Source organism: Accipiter gentilis, chromosome 26, assembly GCF_929443795.1.
Source record: "Accipiter gentilis chromosome 26, bAccGen1.1, whole genome shotgun sequence".
NCBI lineage: Eukaryota > Metazoa > Chordata > Aves > Accipitriformes > Accipitridae > Astur > Astur gentilis.
The window spans coordinates 9246807-9274048 of NC_064905.1; the positions used below are offsets into that span (position 1 = coordinate 9246807).

Sequence of the window (27242 nt, forward strand, 5' to 3'; positions counted from 1 at the left end):
TCTTCAGTGTCATTTGTTTTCCCGTAGCTTTTAAACATTTTCATTTTGTGCATAAACCAATTTTAAAGTACTCTGAAATCTCTTATAGATATTAATGTACTCAAAATAGAAAACTAGACAGTGAAGAACAAATGAGTATAGTTATACTGAAAAATAACCTCTAGGTCCCTACAGCACAATTTGCTTTTTGCAAAATAAGATTATTTACAAATTATAAAATACTTGCCCAGTGTCCATGTTTTAATTTTTTTAAAAAAATAGTATATAAAGGCTGAAAATGGGAAAAACTGTCACAATTTTAGTTTCAAAGCAAAATGAAGAAAGAACTCAGTGCAGTTACATATACATCCAAGTGTGTCAGCCTGCAGCCAGTCAGGAAAAGCAAACTGCAGACATGACATCTCTGTGCAAACTGTAGCTACTATTGACTCAAATTTACTTAACTAAGCTCTTCAGAAGTAAAGATCAGCGAGTACAAAAAGTGATCTCTTATGTTCAGCCCAGCTATCACACTAGTAAAAGCTATATACTCCTCTTGAAATCGGAGGAGGAAAACAGCTGGAACTAGGTCATCAGACAGTTAATACTGCTCCAGTGCCAATAAAGCAGTTGTCAACCTACTAGAATCAATTAATCAGCCCAAAAATATTTTCTCACAGTGACTTAAGATGTTTGTTTAGACAAAGCAAAAGACCCTGAATTTCCTGAACCAATGCAGCATTTCACATTTCTGTTAAAACTAATTTAATTCAATGTACTGAAATTAATTTCAAGATAGGAGTCCTTAATTTTTATTTGGCTGCATGTGGAACTTCTGTGTATGCTTTTGACTTCCACCAGTGTCCATTACACCTGCAACAAAGCTGGCTTGGGTTTCATTTGATTAGGCATATCTTTCCTAATTACATTCTTAAGAAGGATTATGGAGATGAAGAGTGAATATACAATAAAATAACAGATTACTATGAAACACGAGAAAGAAATCCTGTGACTGTGTTGACAGTGACAAATAAATTAAAATATTATTACCTTTAAACTCTGAATATGCTGGCACTACTTTGCCTCTGGAAAAAAAGTTCTAGCGAGTATGCTACAGGCAATTCAGTAGAATCAGCTGATAAAATGCAGCTTGTTCCCTAGCAAGGTATTCAAGACTTGCTTCCAGGAAGTTCCCTAGAGCTGGAGGCTTACATTTAGCTTGATGGGTAGCTGCATCTTTCTGTCTATTCAGCTTTAGACCTTGGAAACTCCCTGATATCTCAGTCCTGCGTTTCTAGATCCTGCCAAGAAATTGCTTGTAATTAGTCTGGTTGTACTTTCATGGTCATTCTCAACCAAAAGAATTACACTATCATAACTAACCAGCTAAAGTACGTAAAAAATAGTTTCTATTTCCTTTTTTCTTGTATCTTGTTCTTTATAAATATTATCTCAAATTAAAGGGGATGAAAATGAAATTAAGGAAAATCAGAATACATCATTCATCTTTTCTATGAAAGGGTTACAAAAACATGATGGGATTGCAGCTCCCTTTCATAGGATTTCTTAACATTATTTTGGGTCAATTTCAAGTGCTGGAAATCAGTGCAGCTCCTAACCTTTTCAGTGAAACCGTGCCAAGTTATACCAGTTCAGAATCAGGCTTATTTTAGCAATCCTCCTTGTATTTTAAAAAAATAATCCTGTTATTGATGTTTTATATCAATGTAAACATTCAGTTGTTTATATCAGAATTAGAACAAATGCACATTCTTTGACAATTGAACAAAATAATTTAACAAGAACTTTTATAGTAGAATAAACGTAAGAAATCTTAAGAAAGTATTGTTAGAACCCTGTGCAGTTTCTATCTTTTTGATTTGTCCAGAGTTTGTTTCCAGGTGATGTCCAATATAAATATTCCCTGTTTGAAAATTGAGAGCACCTGTGGATAGACAAATCCTTTGAAGTCACTTCAACCCTACACGACCTTCAGTGATTTCTTTGAAACCTTGAGCTGTTCTTCAGTTGGACTGATGGTCATTTCGAAGATGCATTGTAGTAGGTTCAAAAAACTGGAAGAAAAGTTTAGAGAGAAGTTTAAGCTATGGTTTGTTAACAACTAAGTTAATGAACAAAACCCACCTGATTTCTAACTGCCACAGCAGACTCAAAATAGAACTGCACTACAAGGAAGAATCCTCTTAGAATTTGATGTTCATTACCTGGATCATCAAAGCTCAACTGTAAGTATGTATGGAAATGACTGTTTTCTCCTGAACTTTATTTTTCCAGTCTCGAAACTGAAACATGATGTTAACAATACACACTGCAAGCTTTATGAATATTAACATACTGAAGCTAATAATTTTCCAGTTCTTGTTTCTTTCTGTTATTGTTTCTTCCTATGTGACATCATTAACATCTCATCTTCTCCTATCATATTATGTTCTCTGCATCCAAGTAATATCCAGGATTCAGCACATTCAGTGACTTTGTACCTTCCTCTGCTCCCAAATGTAAAAGCTGGCCTCCGCTTGTTTTTCTGCAGTTTATCATCAAAACTTTTAACATCATATCCTTCTTTAGTTTGATTCACTCCATCATTCTGTGTTTCATTACATTAAAACTGTAGTACAATGTTTCATATAAAAACTAAGACAGGTTACTTTAGACAGAAGATGTGTAAGAAGATGTGAGAACAGCATATGCTTGCAAATGATATGGCAAAGGTAGGCTAAGTACTTGTATTCTTCTCATTAAAAGGGCACTCTTTGCATTCTAAATCAAGCAATTTTTAAAATAAACTAAGCATGCAATTCACCTACCAAGGTCACTGTCATAAATTAGTATTCAGCTCAAGGACTTAGCAAGATTTAAAACCAAAAACAAAGCCAAAAAATGCTGTATGACAAAATAAAAAGCTAGGACAACTTCTTCTCATTTGTCAGATAGGTTTGTTCTCCTTTCAAGAACTTCTCTATTTGGCTAATCTAGACAAATGTGTATTGTTTGTTACTGTATACAGCTTTTTGTGGATGGCAGATATTACTGTATTCAACATAAGAACATGCACCATAGAAACGTGCTTGTTCCATTTTGCATGTATAAATCATGGGGATGTCACATCTTCAAACCTTCCATCCAAATTAATTACAAACTGTCCTTACGTAGTGAGGGAGTAAATCCTCGTAGAGTAAATTTAATGCTTTATTTTTTCATATTATAAATGGCACAGTGATATGGCTATAGTTAAGCATCACAGTTATAAAACCTTTTGAGAGACAGAGGGGCTTATCATACAAGTATCAGCATTTTCTGTGGTCCAAAACCTGGCATCTCTTATTTCAGCTGGGGATTCTTTCATATACATATTTTCAAGTACCTCCTTTTTTCTACTTTGATGTTGTCCTTTGGTTATATTAGGTTCTAACAACATGCTGTCTAGCAAAATGCAGGCAGAGAACTACATTAGCTTCACTTCTATACTTCTACCAATATAACTGTTGTCCTGCAATGCTATTGCTACTCCAGTTTACACTGAAATATCTTTTATTTTCAGGTTGCATGGTGGATGGCTGCTACTGAATAAGAATGTTTTCCCACTTGTTCCAGTGGAGGATAGAATCATTTATTTAAATATTAAGGCCAGAATATAATTTTATCCCCATCCACATATAGAAAGCACTCAGTTGAAGCCCTTAATTTCAACTTGGAATTTTTTTTTCCTTTTTTTTCCTTTTTTCATTCAGAGAATGCTGCCATTTTGCTTAGAAAAGTAGCAAAAGATTAATTTTACAATGAAAGTTTGCTACTAAACTTCCTAGTTTGCTGAGCTGGACTTGATTCTTTATAAATGAAAGTACAAATACAGAGTTCAGTCTAAGATACTCTTGCTATCTGCCCAGTCCTGGCTGCTCTGAAAAAGAATATTCAAATGTTTAAAGGCATACATTTTATTAGAAACACCTTCTTCATTATACAGACTTCCAAATCCTAAAATTTCTCTGTAATTAATATACTCTTAGTTTACATGTATAGTAAAAGAAAGGGTGATTAACCTGAAGTCTTCCAAAAAGAAAATGTCTAAATGGACAGGAAAGAAAAAGGTACTCCAAGGAGCACTTTGGCAAGTACTCAGGCCTCAAGGTTCTTTTAAGTATTATCAGATACAATACAGAAGAATGTCTTCTTCATTTCTGTAACATATGGCCCATTACTTAAGCCATTAGAAAACTGCTTAGTAGTGCAGAGAAATACTACCAAACAGCTTAGGAGAGCGCTCCTCATTTCATGCAACTCTATGTCATTACATTAACAAGGCAGCTCATTCTAGCCAATGCTCTGAATCCAGAACATGAAGTAAAAAACAATTCTTGCACTTCCTTCCAAGTCAAAGGAAGAGTCTGGCCAGAAGAAAATTACCTTTGATTCCAGTGCCAATAGCATGCCTTTACAAACAGATTCATGAAATGCTTCTTGATTTATTCCATATGCACCATCCAAAGACAGTACATAGCTGTTCGGTTTAGGAATCTCCACAATGACAAACTTTGGTGAATAATGTTCTGGACTTCAAACTACACTAATGAAAACCCTAGAAAGCTGCACTACAAGAACTTGTGCACAGGAAATTTGGTTATTTCAATGAACTGATTAGTTGGGGTTTTTTTCCCATTTTGTTTTTTTAAACAAAAGCCAAATGAACTCAGAGTAACAACTCAAAAAAGAGAAGCTAATATACCTGAAATACTGCACAATGTGTACTTTCTAAAAGAAATTACATTTCTTAACTGAGTAATACTGTACCAATATTGAATCTTTTGGGCCGGAGCCTGTGATTGAGTTGAACTGGCCTTGAAGCATTGCCATGCTTTGCTCACCTAACTTTTGTATCTCCTCTGCTTGGATGGAAAGACTTATATATTTTTAACGTATTTTTAAAGCAAAAACAATCCTGGATTTCATTGAAAGTAATAACTGGTAAAGTGATAAAACATATTGAATGAGAAACCTAGCAATGTATATCACCATCATTATTATTTACAAGTGAGTAGACAAACAGGAAAATGTAATTTAAGAAGAAGAGCTTGATCAACATTTTACATAACTGTTTACCAGCTGTCAATACTGTTCTGTTTTATAAATCTTGCTGTTGGATTTCTGTCATTCTATAAGGCTACTACAGAATAATTTCTGAGTTTGTGAGCTTGCAAAAGTGGCATTTTAAAAATATTTATAGTCAGCACGATGTCCAAGACTTTAGAAGTATTTTAAAAGCCTAGTTCTAATATAACTATTAATATGCAAGGTTCAGTGTAAATATTTCATCACTACCAAGGGAAATGGCAACTATGTTCCAAATATTTCTAGATCCAAAATGTGAATAGTTGAATGAAATCACTGGAGTTATGGCAAGCTACATAAGCTGAGGAACTGGCCTCTAAACAGAAGCTGTAATGATTATACATGAGCTTTTTTGATACTTCCCTTCTCTGATTGAGACAAGTAATTTGTGCACATAGTCAATATTTTAATAGCAGGATCAGTAACTCTGGCACAAATGTTAAATTTAGCATTGGGCAGATTTTGAGTGGCCAGGAGTTAGCAGCTGTGACCTCTTGAGAGAGACATCTGCAGGAACATTTGTAAGAGATAGTGCCTCCTATCTTCCTGCCCTCCTGATTTCATATAAGCTGCTTGGCAGCACACTCTGTCTTTGAGAGACAGCATTTTCCAGATCATACTAGTAGTAAAAATTCAGCAAAATTAGGGGCTAGTAGCCTCTGCTTGAAGCAGAGGCAAGATGCCACCAATCAGCTGATCAGCACTGTCTTGTTACTTCGAACTGCAACATCTCTTGGCTGTCCATGAGATTTCCTTTGGCCAGCTTTACCTCTAATCTAGGAAATAAAGGTAAAATCTGCTCACCACTCATACCAGATTGCCAGCCTCTGTTTTTATTGATGTAGGGACTTTGTGCATTCAGTACTATCTAAATACCATCATTATCTCTCTAGCTGTCCTAAATAAAGCTAAATGTACCAATCATATTGACTGCAATGTACAGTGAGATTCAAAAACGCTATGGCAACGAGGCAAATGAATATATTTTTTACCGAGGAAATGGGACACCATTAGCTGTATTTAGGCAAAAGGGAAAAATTAGAGAATTAAAGCATTAAAGACTTAAAGTTTAATGACTAATCACTGACTGATTATTCTAGACATGCTCAATTTGCAGGGCACACATCTCTTCTGGACCTCATGGATATCTAAAGACATGATCAGTCTCTGCCTGATTCAAACAAACGTAAGCAAAGAATTTAGCAGCTTTATCTGCATAAAACAGTTCAGCTATGTGAAAAAAACAGGAAAAAACAGTGTTAAAATGTATAAAAACAGGGACTCCTGATTCACAAACTGTATACTGCAGTTGTCAATTCTTCACACTACGGATAAATGTTTAGAATGAATAAGAAAGTTTTTTGGGGGAGACTGTTATCTTATTACCTCATTGAGCAAACCTTAGGAGATATTACAGTTCTTATCTCCTTCAGTGCATTGCTTCAACAGATAATTCTACCATTCCTTACTGCAGATAGGAAGATTAAGAAATGGAAGATTTAAGATTAGTTTGTTTGCTGAGAATGGCGTCATATGTTATCTTACACAATGTGTTCTGCACAGTGCAACAAGGCATAGAGATAAGTGTTTACATTTCTCATCTTCAAATAGCCTTTCTGCCTTGTACTGAGTGCCACTACTACTGGAAGCCACAGCTGATTTTTTTTTAGAGAAAGCTATTATCAGTAACTTCCCTCAGAAAGGGCTGATTAAGTGGAGTTGCAAGAGTAAATGAACAATTAAAATAATATTGGTCAAGTAAACATATTACAAATTATAAGCAAGTATTCAGAAATTCTACCACTCACTTCCATAGTGTCTTTTGAAAGATAAACGACCCAGTATACCAGGTTGAATCCTGCAAATGCCACTGGAAAGAGGATCCTAGAATACTGGTCTATTTTACTTGTGCCTCCAATAGGTGGTAGTGGTGGTGGGGCTGGTGGAGGAACAGATGCTGTTTGACACTGAGATGCACTATTTGATATTATGCTGGCTTCAGGAGACTGATCTGCCTGAGATGCTACGGAGTTTACTCGCTTCTTCAGGTTACAGTTGGAGTCAGAATGCTGTGGAGGAAAAAAAGAAAAAAGGAGAAAAAAAAAAAGGGTGATTTTTGGATACAGAACCTTAGGTTTTGTGATCATTAGGCTTCTCTCCACCTTTTTACTCAACTTTCTGATTTTATTGCTGCTGCTCTGCTATAGAGCAACCTAAGGAAATCACAGAAATAATGCAAATATACAGAGGCACATTTGTGGCCTTAAAGCTTTGCTGCAAAAACATAAAAGTGTATGCGCTTTCCGTATTTTTAACATGCTAATAAACAGAAGCTAAAAGAGAGAAAGAAAAAGAAAAGATGGAGCTAAAAAGAAAAGAAAATAAGTTAATGGTGTATCTAAATTGCAATATATTGGTATGACTGAAGTTTACGTAGATATGAATCAAGTTTAAACAAAATAGCACATACAGGCTGGCTCAAGTGCAGTCTTCACTGTGTGAACCCATTGATGAGTTCTGGTAAACACTCGCTGAATGGAGTCAAGCTGTCACACTCTTATTAGCCCCCAAACTAGCTGCTGATGAACTAGAAAAGTGCTGCACAAAAGGAAATAGACTAACTTTACAGGTGCTGAAGACATGAATGCTAAATTGTCCTGTAGTTTTTTCTAGGATGAAATTTCATTCTCAAATATCTCTCATGATTCCCACAGCAGTTTCATGTATACTACTGAAGACAAATACTCATCCTAACTGTAATGGGACTATTTTGCTTTCATTTATGGTAAAATGAAACCACATTATTCCTATATTTTGTGCAATCTTCATAGCCAGGTCCAATTACTCTTCAGAAAGCTGTATGAAAACTCTTAAAAATTTAGCCAGACCTCAGGAACGTTTAGAGTTTACCTGTTAGTTGCTAGGCTGTCATGTATATTCATTATCTACACCTGTTTTATTTGTGGCCAAGTTGCCTTTTTTTTTTTTTTACTTTTATAAGAGTAGAAGTAATAGATTTCTTCCTTGCAGCAATGACTTAGGAATAGGACCTACCACAGGCTCTAAGCCTGCTCGAATGGATATCAGATACCCACTTTCACAGTAGTATCAAATGGGAGGAAATTTTCAAAAATCTTGTTGCTACTGCCACTACCCAGGACTACCATTAGTAATGTCAATGCATGGCAGCAGCCATAAGATTTGTCTGATAGCTGAGAAAATACAGAAGAGTGCCTAGAGTGTCAAGTTGGTTTTTATTGTTTTGATATGAAGTACTCAAGTTTTCTGTTAATAGGGAGCAATAGAAATACCTTTGACTCTAAAAAGCAATGCTAGCATACAACATTTTAGTTGAGTCTAAAGCTTCATCAGTAAAGGACTGCAAAACTAATTTCCAGATTATTGATGAAAAATCTTGTGCACAAAATTGCACAATATATGCAGCTATGCTTGGGTTTGAATAAACAACTTTTTTGGTCAGCAGAACTAGATGGCCGAATGCCTGAAGCTGATGAGGAAGTTAGACAATGTAAACAACTTACAATACAACAGCATATATATCTATTGTAAAACAGAATAGTAACATTTGAATGGTTTTAAGGTAGCTAAATTCTGTTAGATATGCAATTTCCAAAGTCATTCTTTGGGAATGATTTAGTGATAATCATTCACTTAAATGTAGCCCACTGTCAGCATTTTGGGGATTTATCTTGCGGAATTTCTATGTATGGAAACAGATTTTAGTCAATCAGATAAATGACTGGGTCGTTAAAAGGAAAAGAAGCATTTGCTGAAATACACTACCTATATTTGTACTTGGTACACAATTTCTAGAAAAAAGACTAGCCTAACACCTGGTATCTCATGTATAACTTAAAACAGAGTTATAACAGGAATTATGGTTTTAGTGGTCAGTGTCACTGCCAGAGTATGAGAACAAGTGACATTGCTACAACATGATGCCAGGGTCTGCTCATGGATGAACGGACTGGTATCCGGCCAAGATCAGGGAGAGATGGAGTCCTCACAGCTGATTTTAGTCTAAGTAAAAGGTGGAGAGAACAACATCTTATTTGCAAAAAAAAATGAAAAAAAAGAAGAAAAAAAGTTCTTTTCCTGTATATGTACCTATTTTATCTATTGCCCTTTTTCTTTCCCTCCAACCCATCAACACTTCCAACTTGTTATGTTTTGAATGGTTATTAAATGGCATTCATGTTCTGGGGCTGTGCCTATCTGGAACGCAGATGTTTGTTTTTGTATTTTCCAGTAACACAGCAAACAACAGACAGATTTAAATGGAGGGTGATCTACAGATGTGTCACAGAAACAGAAAGAGGGTTATCCATGTCCACTTGCACTAATCATAATAACAATAATCCCACTCTATAAACAGACTGACTGACAGAGCCTGGGCTACTGCTTTGATTCAAGTTGCTCTTCAGTTTTGCCTGTATGCCCTGCTTTGAACTGAATTGTAGAAGTCGTAAGGTAGCTTGTTTTTCACTTTACTGCAAGATAGCTTAACCTTTTGTGGAGAATGAGTGGTTCCTAAATATATCAGTGCTAATATGAATCTTAGCCCTTTTTATATGCAGTGTTCTGGTATAAGGTGGATCAAATTGTGCTCTGGATCATTCAAGCATGAATCGGGAGTTATTGTACTGAGGTGATGGTGTTAATAGTAGGCAGAACAGATGTAGCATAATGTCTGTGGCTGATGTTCAGTACTGAACATATTTAGAATGTAGAGGTATTAAAATCATTGTGATCATCTGAATAGGCACTTGGAAAAGTGTAATCCTGGTTGTTATTTTATTTATAATATTTATTAAATCTCATTCCTATAGAAGGAGATATATAAGGAGGATATATAAGGATGCTATAGAAGGAGGATTATCTCAATGTGATTTCATCTGAAGTTGGGGACGGGAAGATCTGGAGTCAGTATGTATCCTCAGAACTTGAGGAATACACTAACTTGATTATGCTCCCATTTTGGGGCCAGTTTAGGTCCATTTCTATCAATGGAGTGATATTAATAACTTCTCATGACCTAAAATAGCCTATTCCAATATTCAGGAAGGACCAGTGCATTTTACTGTCTCAGTAAAGCCACAGTTTTTTGTCATGCTCTTTACCTGCTGAGGAGGTGGTTTAGAGTTGATATAAATCATTAAGAAATTCCCCTAGTTCTTTAGACTGTCTTTAACACCCTCGTGTGCACATACAGCAAGTCAGGGTGAGGACTATTTTCTTGTATACCACTAGCCAGGATATGGAATTCTAAGTCCAAATTTATCTCAGATGTGTAATGAAGATGTTTCTCAGTGTGGTAGCTGACTGTAGACCAGACTTGCTGCCCCAGAACCACAACTCATGTTTTTCATTGGAATTCATTGCTAAACTAAGAGGAGGAGGCAGTGAGAGGAAACCATATAGTTTCTTATTACAGTTGAGTTCTGAACAGCAGCTTACAGTCATTCATCTACTACATTTCCTTTTGATAGATTACCTACAATGACATCATCGTGAAACTTTAGCAAAACACAGACAGAAAACAGGGATGAATAGCCTATTTTGCGTAGTTCACACAGCAAATCACTCAAATAGTAAGGATTATTTTACAAGTAGCAAGAGCAACAAGAAGAAGCCTGAGGCATGGCACACTGTGTCATAATGAAATTATGACTTCTGTTAAGTTACTGAATCCTGATTCAGAGCAGTCCTCTTGCACTCATATGGAATGTTAGTCCCATCAGGCAATTAAACTTGTCACTACGTATGACTACCCAGTGACACAGAACAGATTGCAAGATCACTTTTTTAACATGAGATACCATAGAACTGGACTAGACATTGACTGGTATGTCTATGAGCTAGTAAAGTACAGTCTGGCTTCTGCAGCTCAGCTCTCTGATCCCCTAGAAAGCTCACAAAGCAGACTCGTCTATAAAGGTGCTGCTGTCAAAACTCTCATCAGTATCACTAGAATTTGCTTATGCTCAGAATATCTCAGGAGGCTCTCAGCCAATTGCTTGCCTTCCAGATTTAAAAAAATACAGCACATATAACCTTAGAGTAAACGGAATTCTTTGTATGCTTTTTCTGATTTTTATATGGATGCTAACTGTGATTTATGAATGTGCTTTGGTTTTACGTTTCTTTTCCTCAAGAGATTTCTGCAATTCATATCTGTAAAATTCTCTACTGTTCTCTGTTCCTTTGTACTGCAAATACATATTCTCACTATCAGTTTTGTTTATGACCAAGCAGTAATATGAGTATCTTATGTATGCACTCCGATTCTGGCTAACTTTAAACAAGTTCATATCTGTATGGCCTTACTTCTCTCTCTTCTACTCGCTTATGTCCATTTTTCCTGCAGGCAATGCAGTAAAAAGAGGTCCATGAGAATAAACTCTAAATGTTTAGACAAAAAATGTGTTATTCCTCCTTCTCTTTATAATTTATTGGATTAAAGATATTGAACTTTGCTGAGATCACAAAACACACAAAAAAACCCAGAAACAAAAAAAAAAAAACTAGGACCAAAACTCAATGTCTGTACAAGGCAGAATACTAAATTAAATATATAACATTTTCCCTGCCCATCTCAGTAGTAGATACAGTTTCAGTAATTTCAATCATTCATATTATACACATAAAATCACATGCTCGTGACTTAGCTCCCAAAGAGGGAGTTAAGCATAGTTTAGCCCCTACATTCAACACTATGATCTGTAAAAACTCTGCTTAGCTACTGAACAACCCATACGCAGCCCCTTGGAGCAGGAAAAGTTCACCCCATTATGTAAGACCTCCTGGTGGGGATGCACTAAGGTACCTCAATCTTTACAGTCCTGGCAGTTTAAGTATCCATCTCTTGCCAGAGGTTCATTATAACCTACAATTTAGACATTTCTTTGCATATCTCATCTGTGGGATCTGATTCAAAAAATGTTTATTGCTAACATCTATAAACAGTGTTCTGCATAATTAAAAGCTGAATATAGTTTGGAAGTCATTAACAGTCCTAAATTCAGGCATCTCTCTAGGAATTCTAAGTTTCCTTTCCTAGAAATATTATGAGGAATAACATGCAAATTTGTTTTCTTTGTGCTTTACCCTAGTAAAAGGGTTAAATCACTTGGGTTAAATGACTCAGTTGGAGCATGGGAAAGCCATGTTCAAATTCTTTCTTGACCTTCAGGGATTGAAATTCACCTCTCTTAAAATACAGCCTAACCATCAGGTAAAGGTGGTTAGGGGGAGAGGCTGTTACCTTATTACTTTAAAGTTGTTTTACTTTGCATGGAACATCTAAAGAGCCATTAGAGGCAGAAAGCATAACTTTGAAAAATATACCATGACCATTGTATTAAAATTGCTGTCATATAAAACAGGTAAGCACTAAGAAGAGCAGAGACTGGAACCCTAGTCATTCTTTTCAGTGTGAATGTACTGTAGTAGAGTGTCTTCCTAACATTTATATGTAGCATATCAGAAAAATCATGTAATTAGCACAGAGCCTCTGTCAAAATACATGTTTATGTTAAACAGATTTAAATGTTCAAAGTCACATTCAGTGTCAGTCCAGAACAATCCCTGTCTCTACATTTACTTTGCTACATTTTTGCAGTGTATAGAAACTACTTCTTTGAGTGTCTAAATGAGACAGAATTACACAAACAGCACTAGAGAGGCTTGTTAAGGTTTTTTTTCTATAATTTAACTTACTTGATTTTGTTCTCACTGCCCCCCTGCAAAAAAGTTACTGGGATTAGACTTCAATGTTGAACAAAAAAATGTCTAACTCCAATTCATCTTGAATTTTTCTGTTTTGGTGTATGATATCAGCTACTTCTAAACCTTCCTTACTGCCCTGCATTGGCTTTGTCAGTCAAATATTTAACTCGGGCAGAACCGAATAATCAGCATCTACTTTCCTTGCTGAGATAACAAAAAGTCAATATAGTTGAAAGTTGTTGTCTGTTTTTAATAGTCTACTTGATAATTTGCAATTGTGCAGGAGCAGGAAGGTCTCCCTAATTCGACTGAAAGTGCTGTGTTCTCAGTCAAGACTTTAATGCATGTAGCTGTTTCCAGGATGATCTCATGAAGGGTTGTTGATAATCCAAATAGAAGTGCTCTCCTTTCAGTTACACTGGGATACTCATTAAACATACCAAATATATTCTGACATAATTATAGAAAACTAAATCTTCTATACTGAAGTGACATATGGCTGCTCTGCAGTTGGGCAGGGTTGTTAAAGAGAATGAGAATCCTTTTCTGCCCAAACCATGTTATTTTGAAACACAGGGACGAGGTTATTTGTAGGGAGAAGGAAGGTCTCCCAGTTGTAGTTCACTGCTCTGTGCTGTTTTCTGTTGAAACAACAGGTCTTTTAGAACATAACTGTAATCAAGCTACCACCCTGTAGCAATCTTTTGTCTTCTACATGTAGTCTCACATGGAAAGGATGTCTTTTGACCCATGGCGTGTATTCGCTATCTTGCAGAGCATTAGTTCAACTGGTGCACTCCAGACAGTATCACCAATTTCCCTTCCCCTGCAAATTCCAGTATTGGGATATTCCTGGATAAAGGAAGCCATAATGATGAAACAATATGATTGATATAGAAAATACACATTTGGAGTGGATTAAAAAGCTAACTGCCATAATATTTTTTTATATATATGTATATATATAGCATTTGGTTTTGACATGCTAGAACTAGCTTGGTCACCATGTGAGTAAAAACAGGTTTCTGTCAGGGTCCAGATGACTACTCAGCTTGTTGCCATCATACTTTGGAGTGGAACACCCATACTTCTGTATTTCACACAGGGATTGCCTGCAGCTGACAAAGAGAGCCAGCCAAATTCTGCTCTCAGTTAACTGAGGTAAATAGAGTGGCTTTCCTGGAACCAGAACAGGCATGCTGGGCTGTCATCAGTTAACTGAGCACATAGTCAGACCATTGTCTCTCTTACTGAAACCAGTGTAGTCCAATGACTTGAGCAGAGTTTTTCCTACTTTCATTAGTACAGTAGAGCAGAATTTGGTCTTCTGCCATCTTTCTTTTCCAAGTGTACAGGTTTTTCAGCTACAATATAAAAAGCCATGAGAAAAAAGATTTCTTCATTTGAATAAAGCAAGATTTTAGATAACATTAACTACACTGAAGGGAGAAGAAGGCTTTTTGATAGGATTTTGAAGATTTTTGATTTTTTTTTAAGGAAACAGTTAATTTGGAATAAAAAAAAAGGAATATATTCTGTAAATACATTTATCTTGATGAGTTTAGGCCCTCACTCAAGCAGCAAAAGCTTCTAAATGGCTGTTTTATAACTCCTTTGAATTTTCATTTATACCAAAACTGTCTTCCAGGGCTTCTCTTATGCAAAGCAGGAGAATGTATCTCCTGTCATACAGAAAGTACTAGTTCAGCCAGCCTAAGGTTATTCCCACCACAATGTTCTTTAGCCACTCTTCAGGCAATTTAAGATAATAGATTATTAAAAACATATAATCTATGTTGTTACTCTTAATGTTGCTACTGGTAGCAGAGTTCCATTGGAAGTTGTATAGCCATGAAAATTTTCAAGGAAGTACATCTCACTTTTTCACTTTTATTTTTATAAATGGACTCCGAAAAATAAGTAAACCTTTACAATCTTCAGAATTTTTCTCAATGTAAAAACACCATCTGACTTCTATAAATGCAGAAGACAGTAAGCATTTTTGACGCACTGTTCCACTACTCTTCGTCCTATACCTGCTCTTTCCTATAGCTAAAATTCTGACAACTTTCCTGCACTTACACATCACAAATAAAAATACTAGCATTACAAGTGGATGAAAAGCTTTACTATCCTATCTAAAAGAGCAAAAAGAAATAAAAAAATAATAATCACAGATTAGAAAAGACAAGGTACCAAAGCCCAGGGTATGAGAGAAGGGAAAGATTTTAATTATTTTTTTTAAATCAAATAAAGTAGACAGTTAAAAAACATTTTAAGGTATAAGACGTGGATTCTAATAGATATTTTTTCCTAGTGAATTAGAAAACATTTTAAGAAGATAGATGGACTAAATGGGGAGAAAAGGCAAAAAGAAGAGCAGGAGAGGTAAGATAAATTACGCAAGGGGTAAAGAATAAGAATTGGGCATTGTAACAACCAAAAAAAGAAAAATCTGGAAAGAAAAGTGATGAAAGAATTTAGAGGCAAACAAATGGAACAAGCTGGGGGGTATGGGGCAACAAAGGGGAAATCAGGATCTCAGAAACAGCTCCTAAATCTACATTGAGTGTTATGCTGTGTGCCTTATTTAAACATAACTGCCCTAAGACCATTAATGTAGCTGTAGAAGTACAAAGCTCAGTAGAGGATGATAATCCTGAGGAAATGGTCATATACTCACGCAATCAGCCTGTGCTAACTATGCTGTTAGCATTCAAATTAGCTAGTTCAGGTCTGTTTCAGCTGAAATTATATCACTGACTGCAGTACATCCATCTATGTGACAGCACACAAAAGTTCTTTCCCTCTTACCTTCACCACACAAAAAAAAGAAAGAAAAGAAAAAAGAAAAAGAAAAAGAAAAGCTTCTTAAAAACTGTTATCCTGTAATTACTCCTTTTTGCCAGCATGCCTTTCTGGAATGGGACCTTTTAAATCCAACAGTTAATTTTTCTAGAAACCATTTTGACTACATCATCTTTCCTTCAACTGTAAAGTACCCTTCATTTTTATGATCTCATTGATTTTGCTTTTTCTATTACTGCAGAGGTGCGTTCTCATAGAGAACTGGTCCTGTGAAAAAAGTAGTGGACTTACAGGAGTTGTTACTGTCTTGGACAATATGAGCTTTGAACAAGATCAGGACTACTGAATTTTGTGAACACTGTGGGTTATTTTAGAGACTGAGTTTACCTTGGGACCTTGAAATTATGGGGTTTACTACTCTTCTCAATCTGTATGTTGTTAGCTAGTTGTAAACAACTGTCTTGAGGAAGTGATTGCAGTGTGCTTCCCAGATGGTAATTTTATTCCTAGATGCTTAGTTTTTGCTGTTTTTTCCTTGGAAAAGCGAACAAGTAAATATTTACAAAATGAGGAAGGCATGTCTTCAGTTTGGCTCCGTGCTTGTTTGTGGCTGAAGCTCTTGATAAGAAATTTGAACTCTTTTAATTTCTTTTTCTTTTATTAATTTTTTCAACAGCAATTTTGTAGTTTGTGTTTAGCTTGGTCTGCAATGATACAGACACCATGTAAATCTCACCCACAAGTACTGGAGGAGCCACAATCATCAGGAATATGTTCTAGTATATCTGGGCATATGCAGAGGGTTATTCTTTGAAACAGTTGTCTTCGAGAGATTGGGGAAGGGAGGGTGATGGAGGTGGCTTTGTAGCATCTGCTGTGAATTCACCAGCAGTAGCACAGGCAGAGTAGGCCAAACTGTTTTCATATCACTCAGCAGGGACTTCAATCAAAAAAAGGTAGCTTTTTTTTTTTCCCCCCTTCTTGGAAACCTCCCCATGAGTAACTCAAACTTGAATAAGGAAGTGCATGTGTAGGAAAGATCAGAGCTGTTGTTCCTCTTTGTTATATAGCAGCTATCAATATTTTCTTCATGCTACATAAAGCCAAGTGATCTCTTTGGCTTTTTTTCTGACAGCTTGCCCTCAAAAAAAAAAGTCAACAAAAGAATAAAAATGAAGCTTTAGTACATTTTAAAGTTCCTTCAGTCTTAACAGTATTTTTCTTATTTTACACTATTTTACTGTTACAATGTTCCGCTCATTCAGTCCAGAGTACTTCTCAGTCAAATACCACAATATTGGAAAAGGGGGAAGTATGGCCTAAATATTGGCAAATGCATGCTTTTTTTCCCTCTCACTGTTTTTTGTAAGGTTTAAATATAATTATAAAAGTTTACTAGTTAAAATAAATGTAGATATGAACATTGCAAAACTAAATCAGCCTTTCTGCTGTCACTTCAAAATCAGTGCGAGATTCTGCAAATATTTGCTTCCAAGCTCCTTTTAAGTTTTTGCACTTTCTTTTGTATTTTCTTTATATAACTGTGGTTTAAAAAAAAAAGGCTAGTTCTGAGTGGTTCTGAGTGTAAATGTATAAAGATCTGCTTCTTTTTGCATTTATATATTTAGTGAAAATAAAATGCATTTCTTCATTTTATTATATCTTGCAATGTCTTCAGTTTTTTTCAATATTAATAAAAATTATAAGCAAAATACAATATAGCTTCCAAGCACAATGCTTCCCAATTGAAGTGAAGAACATTTGTTGATTAGTTCCAATGAGGACCAGTAACAAGATGCTGTGGAGCTTTGGTTCACTATTACATGGAACTTACCAATTATGAACTTAACGTTTTTAATGTACCTAAATGTTGTAATTTTAACTGCTGTTTACAAATAAATGTGGAAAAATTACTATATGGTGGGTAAGATGTTGCCCTGATATTCAAAAGCTCTTAGATTGACTTCCTTATTCAACTACAGACTCAAAGGTTTTGCAGAAGATCATTCAAATTCTGTTATTCCTCTCAAAATGGGAAATGTGGTGGTAGTAAAACTGATCTTGAAAACAGGAGAGCTATAGTGATAAATATATTAACATATGCTGTGAGATAGTATTCATTACTTAGCCCAAGACGTAAGGAATAATATTTACAGGCAATTCTGACATAGTTTTTTGATACTAGAAAGCCTTCCTGTCTTTTGCATGTACTAAAATCTATCCTTAATCTTTACACTTTTTCCCCAAGCTTCCACCAACACAGATTTTTATGAAAGTAACAGATGCCAAGTTTATGTAAAGGCTAATTCCTCTTCTTCCAGATGACCCACTTATGGTATGTACCAGTGTACTACAGTGATCCCATAATCATCTGGCCAATGCCCATGTTCATTCCATCATACAGTGGCCTACAAATTCTGCAGACTTACTGAGAAAACCACAGCTGCCTGACCACACTGCCTACAGCATTGCTCAAGAGAAGTACTATGGGTAACAGTCTAATGGCTTTCCTTAAATGTCTTACCAAATAAACATCTCTCTAGAAAATCATACCTCAAATTTAAGTAAACAGTATGAGTAAATGAAGTCTTTTCATTTTCTGAAATAAGAACAATGTCTTCGATACATAGGCATGATTTAGTTACATAATCTGTTTCAGGTTAAGATCACTTTAATATTGTTTTTCATTCACTACTTCAGCTGCCTCTTCCTATATGATGCTTATTATCAGAAAAGCAAGCAATTACCGAGACAATCTCGTCCTCTGCCGGTACAGTTGCTGCTGATAGTGCTGCTGCCAGTGCTGCTGCCCTGGCTGCCTTCCTCATTGCTCTCTGAGTCTGAAGATTGGTAAAGTAGTTGACAGCTGCAAATTCAATAAGTGCAGAGAAGACAAAGGCAAAGCACACAGCTATGAACCAATCCATGGCGGTAGCATAGGACACCTTGGGCAAAGAATGGCGTGCACTGATGCTTAAAGTGGTCATTGTTAGAACTGTAGTGATTCCTTGAAAATAAAAGAAAGAAAATGGGGGCATTAGAATTTTGCTTCAACCCTGCTACTCTTAAATTCATATATTAAAAATAAAACAACTCCTTTTTGGTTTTAGCTGTCATCCTGTGTATCAGCTAACCAACAAGACTGCTGAATCTTTTGTATTCTTAAATAATTCATGTATACTGGCTTCAGCATCTAAAAGCTCTGAACAAACTTCCTTAATACTTTGAACAGAGTGAAGGTTAAGATAACTATATACCACATGGTGCAGCTTCTTAGAATTGTGATAAACATGGGTAAAACAAAATTCAGGCTGAAACCATGAGAGACAATTTACTTGAGGGGTTAGTATGTGGAATGTTTGGCAGAAATCTAGATTAGCATACTGTCATTTCCAAACAGTGATCCTCTCTTTCTCCTGTTGTTGCACAAGTCAGATCATGGCTTACAGAACCCTCACTGAATCAATGGAATTGTGCATTAAAATCAGTGGTAGGCTATAATCCAAATATTTCAAGTAATAAGAGTTTGGTCCTCTGTGCTGTTGACTTTAATCACTGGATACAGTGTTTAAGATTCACTAACAGTATCTTGACTTGAAAGGGCTCATAGTTACAAATATGGAAGGACAGAAAAGCTACTTCTCGAGAGCTGCTTATGTATTTTCACGTAACAAATCTGGTCATGTAGCTTATGGGCTCCATAGTGTTCTTCATGTGAATTCATTAATTCATTCTTTCTGGTTTGGACTGTACAGTGTTAATAATGTAGCAAATATACTTACTTCCCACTGCTGCCCGATACAAGCAAAAAGTGCAAGCACAAACTCATTCATTAACATACAAGCCTCTGTGACTCATGTTTACTTATAACTATGCCTGCTAGAATGTGAAAACTGCAGGTATTTAAAGACAGTAAGGTGGAGAATACCCTTTTCTGCTTTTTTCTGCAGTTGGGAAAGGGTAGGTGGGAAAGTAAAAGATGTTATAATGTCATGATGATGAATCAATATGCTATGAATGATGCTCAATGGAAAGGATGCAGTGTCATTGCATACTGCAGCACCAAGACAGGGTGACTTGATTATTTTCAGAGGTTTTTTGCAACTCTTTCACATGATGTAGCTTGCCAGCTGTCTGAGGTTAACTACATCCCAATGTCATTACTTAACATGTTTTAATGAAATGCGAATAGGAGATGGTATAAAAGTATGTAGGATCTCTACTTCTCCCAAACACGCCAGACTCATTTTATAATATGAATACAAATATGCTGAGATATATTTCAATTTCAAAGGTCCAGAATGAACTTTTCAATATGATGTGTGATTAGATTAGAATCTGTCCATGTGCTAGTTAGTAATAAAAATGATATATTCTGTGTCTGAATAAAAACTTACTGCAGCAGGAATTTAAACTTAGGAATAGGACTCCTATTCTATTACAGATATAGATAAGACTTCTCTCAATGTGGAGTGAATATTGATGAAATGCTCTGCACTGTGGAAAACTACTTTATCAAACTGAATGCCAAATTACAGTTGGTAACCTGTGTAACTGATGATTGTTTACCCTTGTCTTTCTACTTTGAACACCTCTTGGTAAGTTTTGAAGAATCTGTTACATAATGGAAAGACTGAAATATGTTATCTTTTCTTATTAAAAATGAAACAACAAAAAAACCCCAAACACCTTTCCCTATCTGAGATTTTATTATAAATAAAATTTAATGACTAGATATTAATTTAAAATTTCCAGGGTGACCTGCTAGGAAGGTAGAAGCTGACTACTATCTTTCTGCAAAATAACTGATGAACATTTTGCCAGAAGTAAAAGATTAGATAAAGGCACATAAAAATGTGAAATAATAGCCATGGATATATGGATTCAGAGCATACTTAAAATTAGGCCTCCAATAACCATGTTTCTTATTCTAAGTAATTTCTGATAATGCCATGCTTCAGAAAACTTCACACATATATACATATATGCATATCTACATACATAGCTTCACATAAAATAAGGAATTCATACTAGCAAAAGAACGCCAAGAGCGCCTCTTCAAGTATTTCTGTCTCCCCTTTTTCACTTGCAGGTCTGTAAAGAATAGGTGCTTATGACCATTAATTTATCTTTGCAAAATGTTCAGAGTATTTATTGTATTATTACCTGCAAAGGATAACTGGCATCCATATTGGAGGTAAATAGTTGCCAAATGAATTTGTTCTGAGAAGCTGTTTTGGGCACACCATTGTTATTCTTCCACTATTAATTCCTCTTCTCTCAAACTTACAGTTTGGGAACTTCAAAGTATAAGTAAAAATTTATAATTCAAGTATTTGCATTATGATGCAGAAAGGAGACTAACTTTTCTATTTTAAACTTTCTCCATTTTAAACCTTTTCTTTTTTATTGGGGCCTGAAAGTTTTTTTTGTCATAAGGACTTTGCCCTCTTTTACTTAGATGAAGGTATTCAGAATCCATGGGATTTTGAATTAGTAAGGACTATGAATTGAGGCTGTGCCTGGGAGAAGTAAGAATAGAATAAGGATTGAAATATTCTTTTAAAACACCAACATGACTAATTTTCCACAATACTGAGAAAAGTGTCTATTTTACTATTTTCATAAAATATTTTCTGTTTTTAATTCTATATTTACTCCAGGGTTTGGATCTCTATGTAATTATTACTGAATCAGCTAAAGACTTATTTGCACATTACTTCAAGCATATAGAATTGACTTCCACTGCCCACTAGGTAGCAAATATGTTTTACTCCAAATGTAGAGGATATGACTGTATAGTCCAGAGATGCAACATAAAGCCAAATCAGGTAGCATCATATTTGGTATACAAACCTCCTATATATATTTTATGCTTCAATTGCAATAAACATCCTTGAAAATCTATTGCCTGATATTTTAATATTTTTAAGCACTTAAATAAATCCCAATTGCCAGAAAATAATACTTGTAAGTGCTTAATGATGCCAAACTGTATCCCAATTCCCAATGGGGATTTCAAGAACAAAAGTGTCAGTCTTCCTTCAGAGGCACCTGAGGAAGTTGTGTTCACTTAGCACTCCTAAAAGTTTGCAATGCTTTTATGAATACCATTCCATGCAGGTAGGAAATGTCAATTGACTGAAATCAAATCATACAAGTTCTGTAGCCTCCTAACTACAATTATAGACTCAGTTTGAATTATAAGACTTGCAGCATTTATGCTTAGGGAACATATAACTGCCTTTCTGTTACTGAAGACAAGTCTCACAAAGGGAATTTTTTTATAGAAATACTGGGATAAGAGAAGATAGATAGGGTTGCAAAACATGTATGTATGGGTAGTGGATTCATGAAGTTTTCTACAAGTTTTATTATTTTTACTTAGTATTTTTATGAGTTTTTCTAGAAACAACAATTCAGTGCAGATTTACCCCTTAACAATGAGTGCAGTTTCAGAGCTTATCAACATTGAAGCAGGAGGCGTGTGTCAATTTTAATAGCAGAGCACACACTAAAAATTAAGGAGACAAAACTCACAGCTTTGGGAGCATTAATACAAACCACTGGAAATTAAAAAGGGCCCTGCTGTGCCATATGGACACACCTTTCACATTACAACTCCAACCTCTGCTAGGGACAGGATTCATCTCACCTAACTTTATCCATCTAAAGTCCTTGCTAGTTGTTTAGGTACCTTTGTAGACAAGGGCAAGAGAGCACTTCAGAATGAGTGCTAGGTGAGGTACCTTATGTCAGATGAGATTAATTCCATCCCATATGATATTTTTTTTTTAAAGCTTTAACTCAGATTGGTTTCACAAAAGAATAAATGAATAGAAAAATTCCTCTTTAAAAAATGGAGAGGTTGACATTTACTCTGAAACTGTCCCTTCCTGCATACAACAAAATACTCAGGGGAATAAAAACATCACAAACAAGTCTGGCTAACCAAACATTCTGAGTAAAGCATTTTGACTCTCATGGGCAGATTGAATATTACTTCCTTTAATTTTAGTATTTACATTTGTTCACTGAAACCTACTAGCTGTCTTTGCCAATCCCCACTGGATTACAGTAGCTGTTTGATGCAATGGATTCAATACAGTGAATGAAGTAAATGATAAAAGAACAAAACATGAATACCAGCCACGGTTCTTGCTGGAACAGATTCTTTGTTGATCCAGAACACAACTTGAGACAGGACTACAGTCATGATGCATGGAATGTATGTCTGAATGAGATAGTAGCCTATTTTCCTTTGAAGATGGAAATAGAGCAGCTGAAGTGAATATTCGCCTAAAACAAACAAGCAATGAAAGTAATGAATGAATGGTATATGTGATGCTGAGCTGTTCAAAGACCGTAATGCAGCATACCAAAAACTGTTCTGGCTGGAACAGACTCCTTGTTAATCCAGAAAGACACCTGAGAAAGAATGACTGTCATAATGCATGGAGTATATATCTGTATCATGAAGTAGCCCATCTTCCTTTGCAAGTGGAAATAAACTGTCATGATTACGTATTCACCTGTTAAGATATAAGTACGTCAGCATTATTTTGGCAACATATGAGTAAACATATTCACTTAAACCCAACTTACTATGTTCTGACGAAAGCACTTACAGGCCTCCTAGTGCGTAATAAAAATAAGCTGATTAAAAATAGGTAAAGTGACCATATGGAAACAGAGGAGAATAATATTCATTTTATGTATTGTTTTTACTGGGGCAGGGAGACAGGGAATTCTCAAGAATTGCATGAAAACATGTATGCTTAAAGGGACTGTATTGAAAAGCTATCTTTCAAGACACAATGGTTAGATTCTTTCCAAGGATTTTAGATTTTAAAATGGCAAAAGATAATTAAACTAATTTGGTTCTATATGAAAAAAACCTGTAATTTATTTTAAAGATGTGTTTGATAATGTCAATAGTTCCCACATGGCTACTACATCTTACCTGTGTTAGATTTAATTGTTTCACTAGATACAGTTTGTCCTATAAGGTCATACTGGAGGAGACTGGAAGACTCCTGTGGTACTTCGACTGAATGCAGGGGTCCTTTTTTCCATGTATAAATTATTTCACTTTTTGGATAAGCATCTGAGTTACAGAGGGAAAAATTACTATTATTAATTATGTAATTTATAAGCAATTGAAAAAATAAGTAGCATGATCCCTTTTGTGGCGCAAATACCCATAGAAACATGCATCCTGCTCCAGCAAGTTCCTAACCTCATTAATGACAAAATGCAAAAAAAAAAACAATAAAAGAATGGTTGAGTTGGGACCTGTTAGGCACTAGCTTTTGTTTCTGAACTTGCTATAAAACACATACATTGTTTACCACACATCAACTAAATATTTTCAAAATGGATTACCACAGATCAACTAAATATTTGCAAAACTAGAAGTAATATAATAAATGTACCACAGCTTTTATAACTTGTTGAAGGACCCACTTTGACTACTAGATGTGTAAGAATAATAAACAATAAAATATGCTTCAACTGTCACCCTTCAGTGAATAAATCCGTGTCCTTATGAATGGGCTGAGTCTCAGAGGAGAAAGTAAGATTCTAGTATAAAATATATAATAAAAAATTTCAGCTATGTCATTAAGTAGTGTCCTAGGATCTCAATTCTGATCTTCTCACATACATGTAGACCAAATTTATTACTATAAAAAACTGAAAGATACAGAAAAACTTACAGCTTCCAAACTTCAATGGACAAGCATGTCCATCCATAGGGAAGTTCACCAACCGCATAGGACAATCAGCATTAATGGTTAGTCTAGAATACATTATAGTAGATGACAATGAAAAAAAATGGTATGCAGGAACACTGCTGAAAGAATCAAAAATAAAGGTCAGCCAAAAGCAGAAGAACAGTCTCTTACCTCATTGTGTAAAGAATAGTTCCATTCTGCATAATTCTGAAAAGTTTGTTAGGAGTTGTCATATTATGAGCAATTGATTTTTTCCCATTTCTAAAAAATGTATCTGGTGTCCAAATTTTACTGACCATTAAATTGTTCAATCTCAAAATTTCAGTTGGCCCACTAAACTTCAACCTCTCATCAGTCCACGTCTGCCGAAAGAAGACATCCATTGTGTACTCCTATGGAAAATAAATAGGTGGTTGATTTATGGGGGAGGGCAGCAGTCCCAAGTTGCTGTATAAACAGTAACTCCATGAAAGCACCTAATGCACATGTCAATGGCATTTCATCTACTGCTTAAACACTTAATCCTATTACCATTAAGTAGTTACTAAAAAAAAAGTAGTCTATGAAAACATATCCTATTTTCTTATTATTTAAAGAATAGTTACAAATTAATCAGTGAACATAGAATTTGACACAAGTAAGGCAAAAAACCTCGTAGCCCTGTCAGAGATAATTTAATTCAAAGTGACTGAGGTCTAAGGAAATACAAATGTCTAATTTAGCATCCTTTCAAAGTGCAAAAACAAACTATCAATGTTTAATTGCCAGGAACAAAAAGACATGCTCAGTGCCTCTTTTGCAGCTTACTTTGGATATTCACAAAGAAAGGACTGATGTGAGTGAGTCACATCACAGTAGGATTACAGTGTCAAGTTAATATTAATGTAAGTTATTTTTCTTAAGGATTCTTAGTAATATTCTCACAAACCTTCAGAATGATTTCTCTACACAAGTTGCTTAGCAAATGGAGATAAACCTTGACTAGAGGCAAATTCTGTAAGAAGGCAAGGTTATGCCTTATCTTAGATTGACTGATGAAGAGAGGCAGAAAAACTTTCGGTTGTATATTGGGGCGCACAGTTCCTTGCCTGTAAACTGGACTGCAGGCTCAGGTGAGCAGGTATCGGAGGAAGTGTACCAGGGCAAAAATAGCAATCAAAGTCAATTTCCAGAATGAGAACAGCAATGCTATCCTCACTCTGATAGCTTAACATCTTCCTGGGGCGGCTGCTGTAATTGATGGAGTTCCATCCAAGTCCGCAGCTACCCGAATTTGGGGGCACCCAGCACGACAAGCCGTAGCTGTCTCATAAATGGCACAGTTCCCCTGCAGCTGCTCATTAGGTTGTCTCCTACCACGCAGCCTTCCTGCAAACCTATGTGTTGGGCCACTGATGCTTACAATCCTCTTAACGAAGTTAAAGAGGCATCTTTAACCTCCCATCCGTGCCCTCACCCCAGGCTAGCATTGCCCTCTGTGCCCAGCCTCGGGCCTGGGCCAGGAGCAGCCCTGGGCCAGGAAGAGCCCTGGGCCGGGGGCTGCCCCAGCTGACTCTGCTGGGGAAATAGCTATATGCAGCTCCAGCCAAACAGCTCTGCTGGGCCCTAGAGATTGTCAAAAAGATTAAGCCTCGTAATCTGCTTTAATGACGGTCAACTCGGATGCCACCGTAATGAATCCCAGGAAAGGAGAGCAGGGGTGGCAAGCTGGGCCCTTACCATCTCCACGTCGGACACCGGCCCAAAGCTGGTCACGTAGATGTCCGTTTTTACTTCTGTCACGGCGCCTGCGGGACACGGAGACGAGCTGGGAGCGGAGCGGGCTCAGGGCCGGCGGGGCGCGGCTCCCCGCGGCGGGTTCCCTCGGGGCCGCGGTGCGAGCGCAGCAGCGGGGCCGCCCCGCCAGAGCCGGCGGGCTGGGGGCTGGCGGGCACGGGAAACTTTCCTCCTTCGCCGTCCGCCTCTCGGGTTCCACCGCCTCCCTCCCGCCGCGTCCGGGGCGGGACCCTCCTCCCCGCGCCCGCTGAGGCGAGCCCCTCCACCGGGAGCCAGAGAGCTCCCGCTCGCCTTCCCTCACCGAGCCGCGTGCTCTCAGGCTCCCCGAGGGGACGGGAGTTTCCCTCTACCTCCAAATCCCGGCCGGAGCCTGTTGTCGTAGCCGTCCAACAGCTTGTCGAGGATCCGAGTGATGTTTTCCGAGTAGAGGTCCCCCGCGTCGCCCTGGCCCCCCAGCGCCTTCTCTATGCTGCGAGGAGATGCGGGTCCCGCCGTCAGCCCCCTCGCCTCAGCCCTCGCGCCCCCGTGCCCGCGCCTCAGCCCTCCCGCCGGACTCGCCCCTGTGGAGAAACCGGCCCCCAGAGGAGCGCGGAGGAGGGAAGAGGGCTCGGCCCCCCCTCGCCGGCTCCTCCGGGCTGCGGAGGGGCTCGAGGGAGGCTTTGGGGGCCGGTGGGGCTAGGGGCCGGGGGGTCGAGGGGGGGGCAGCTCACTCACCTCACAGCGATGCATGCCCAGGCGATGAGCAGAGCCATGCCTCAGGTACGTGCGAGGACGTGGTGAGGTGCCCTCAGACCCGTCAACTGGAGCAAGCGTCGGTGCTCATCCTTCCTTTCCCTCTTGGCCAGGGGCTCCGCCGGGTGAGGAGATCGGAGAGTCCGGCCGGCTCACCCCCTTCCCCGTGGTCCTCGGCAGCCCTCTGCCCGCGGTGGGGAGGCGGGGGCTGTCTGTGGCCCTGTGTGTCCTTTGGATTCGCCACCGCCGTTCAGCCTCATCCGACTGTTCCAGGGGAGGAATTAGGGTTTGAAGGGACGGTGCGCGGTCGGAGAGCAGTGACAATAATCGAATAAG

General features: G+C 37.3%; 1 protein-coding gene across 4 annotated transcripts; it reads right to left on the bottom strand.

Moving 5' to 3' along the window:
• Positions 1-201: 201 nt before the first annotated feature.
• Positions 202-27242, bottom strand: GABRA6 (gamma-aminobutyric acid type A receptor subunit alpha6). Of its 4 annotated transcripts, none has more exons than XM_049829331.1 (10): positions 26889-27240; positions 26525-26643; positions 26118-26185; positions 24570-24790; positions 24381-24463; positions 23627-23770; positions 23043-23195; positions 18411-18670; positions 6915-7175; positions 202-2054 (listed from the first exon to the last, which is right to left on the bottom strand). In XM_049829331.1, exons 1-10 carry the CDS (start codon positions 26924-26926, stop codon positions 2004-2006), a joined length of 1398 nt encoding a protein of 465 aa, XP_049685288.1. In that variant the 5' UTR covers positions 26927-27240; the 3' UTR covers positions 202-2003. The 4 variants fall into 4 exon arrangements, with proteins under 4 accessions (XP_049685288.1, XP_049685289.1, XP_049685290.1 ...); XM_049829332.1 differs by lacking the exon at positions 23043-23195 and adding an exon at positions 22810-22962 and having other exon boundaries at positions 26889-27237; XM_049829333.1 differs by lacking the exons at positions 6915-7175; positions 23043-23195 and adding an exon at positions 22810-22962 and having other exon boundaries at positions 26889-27242.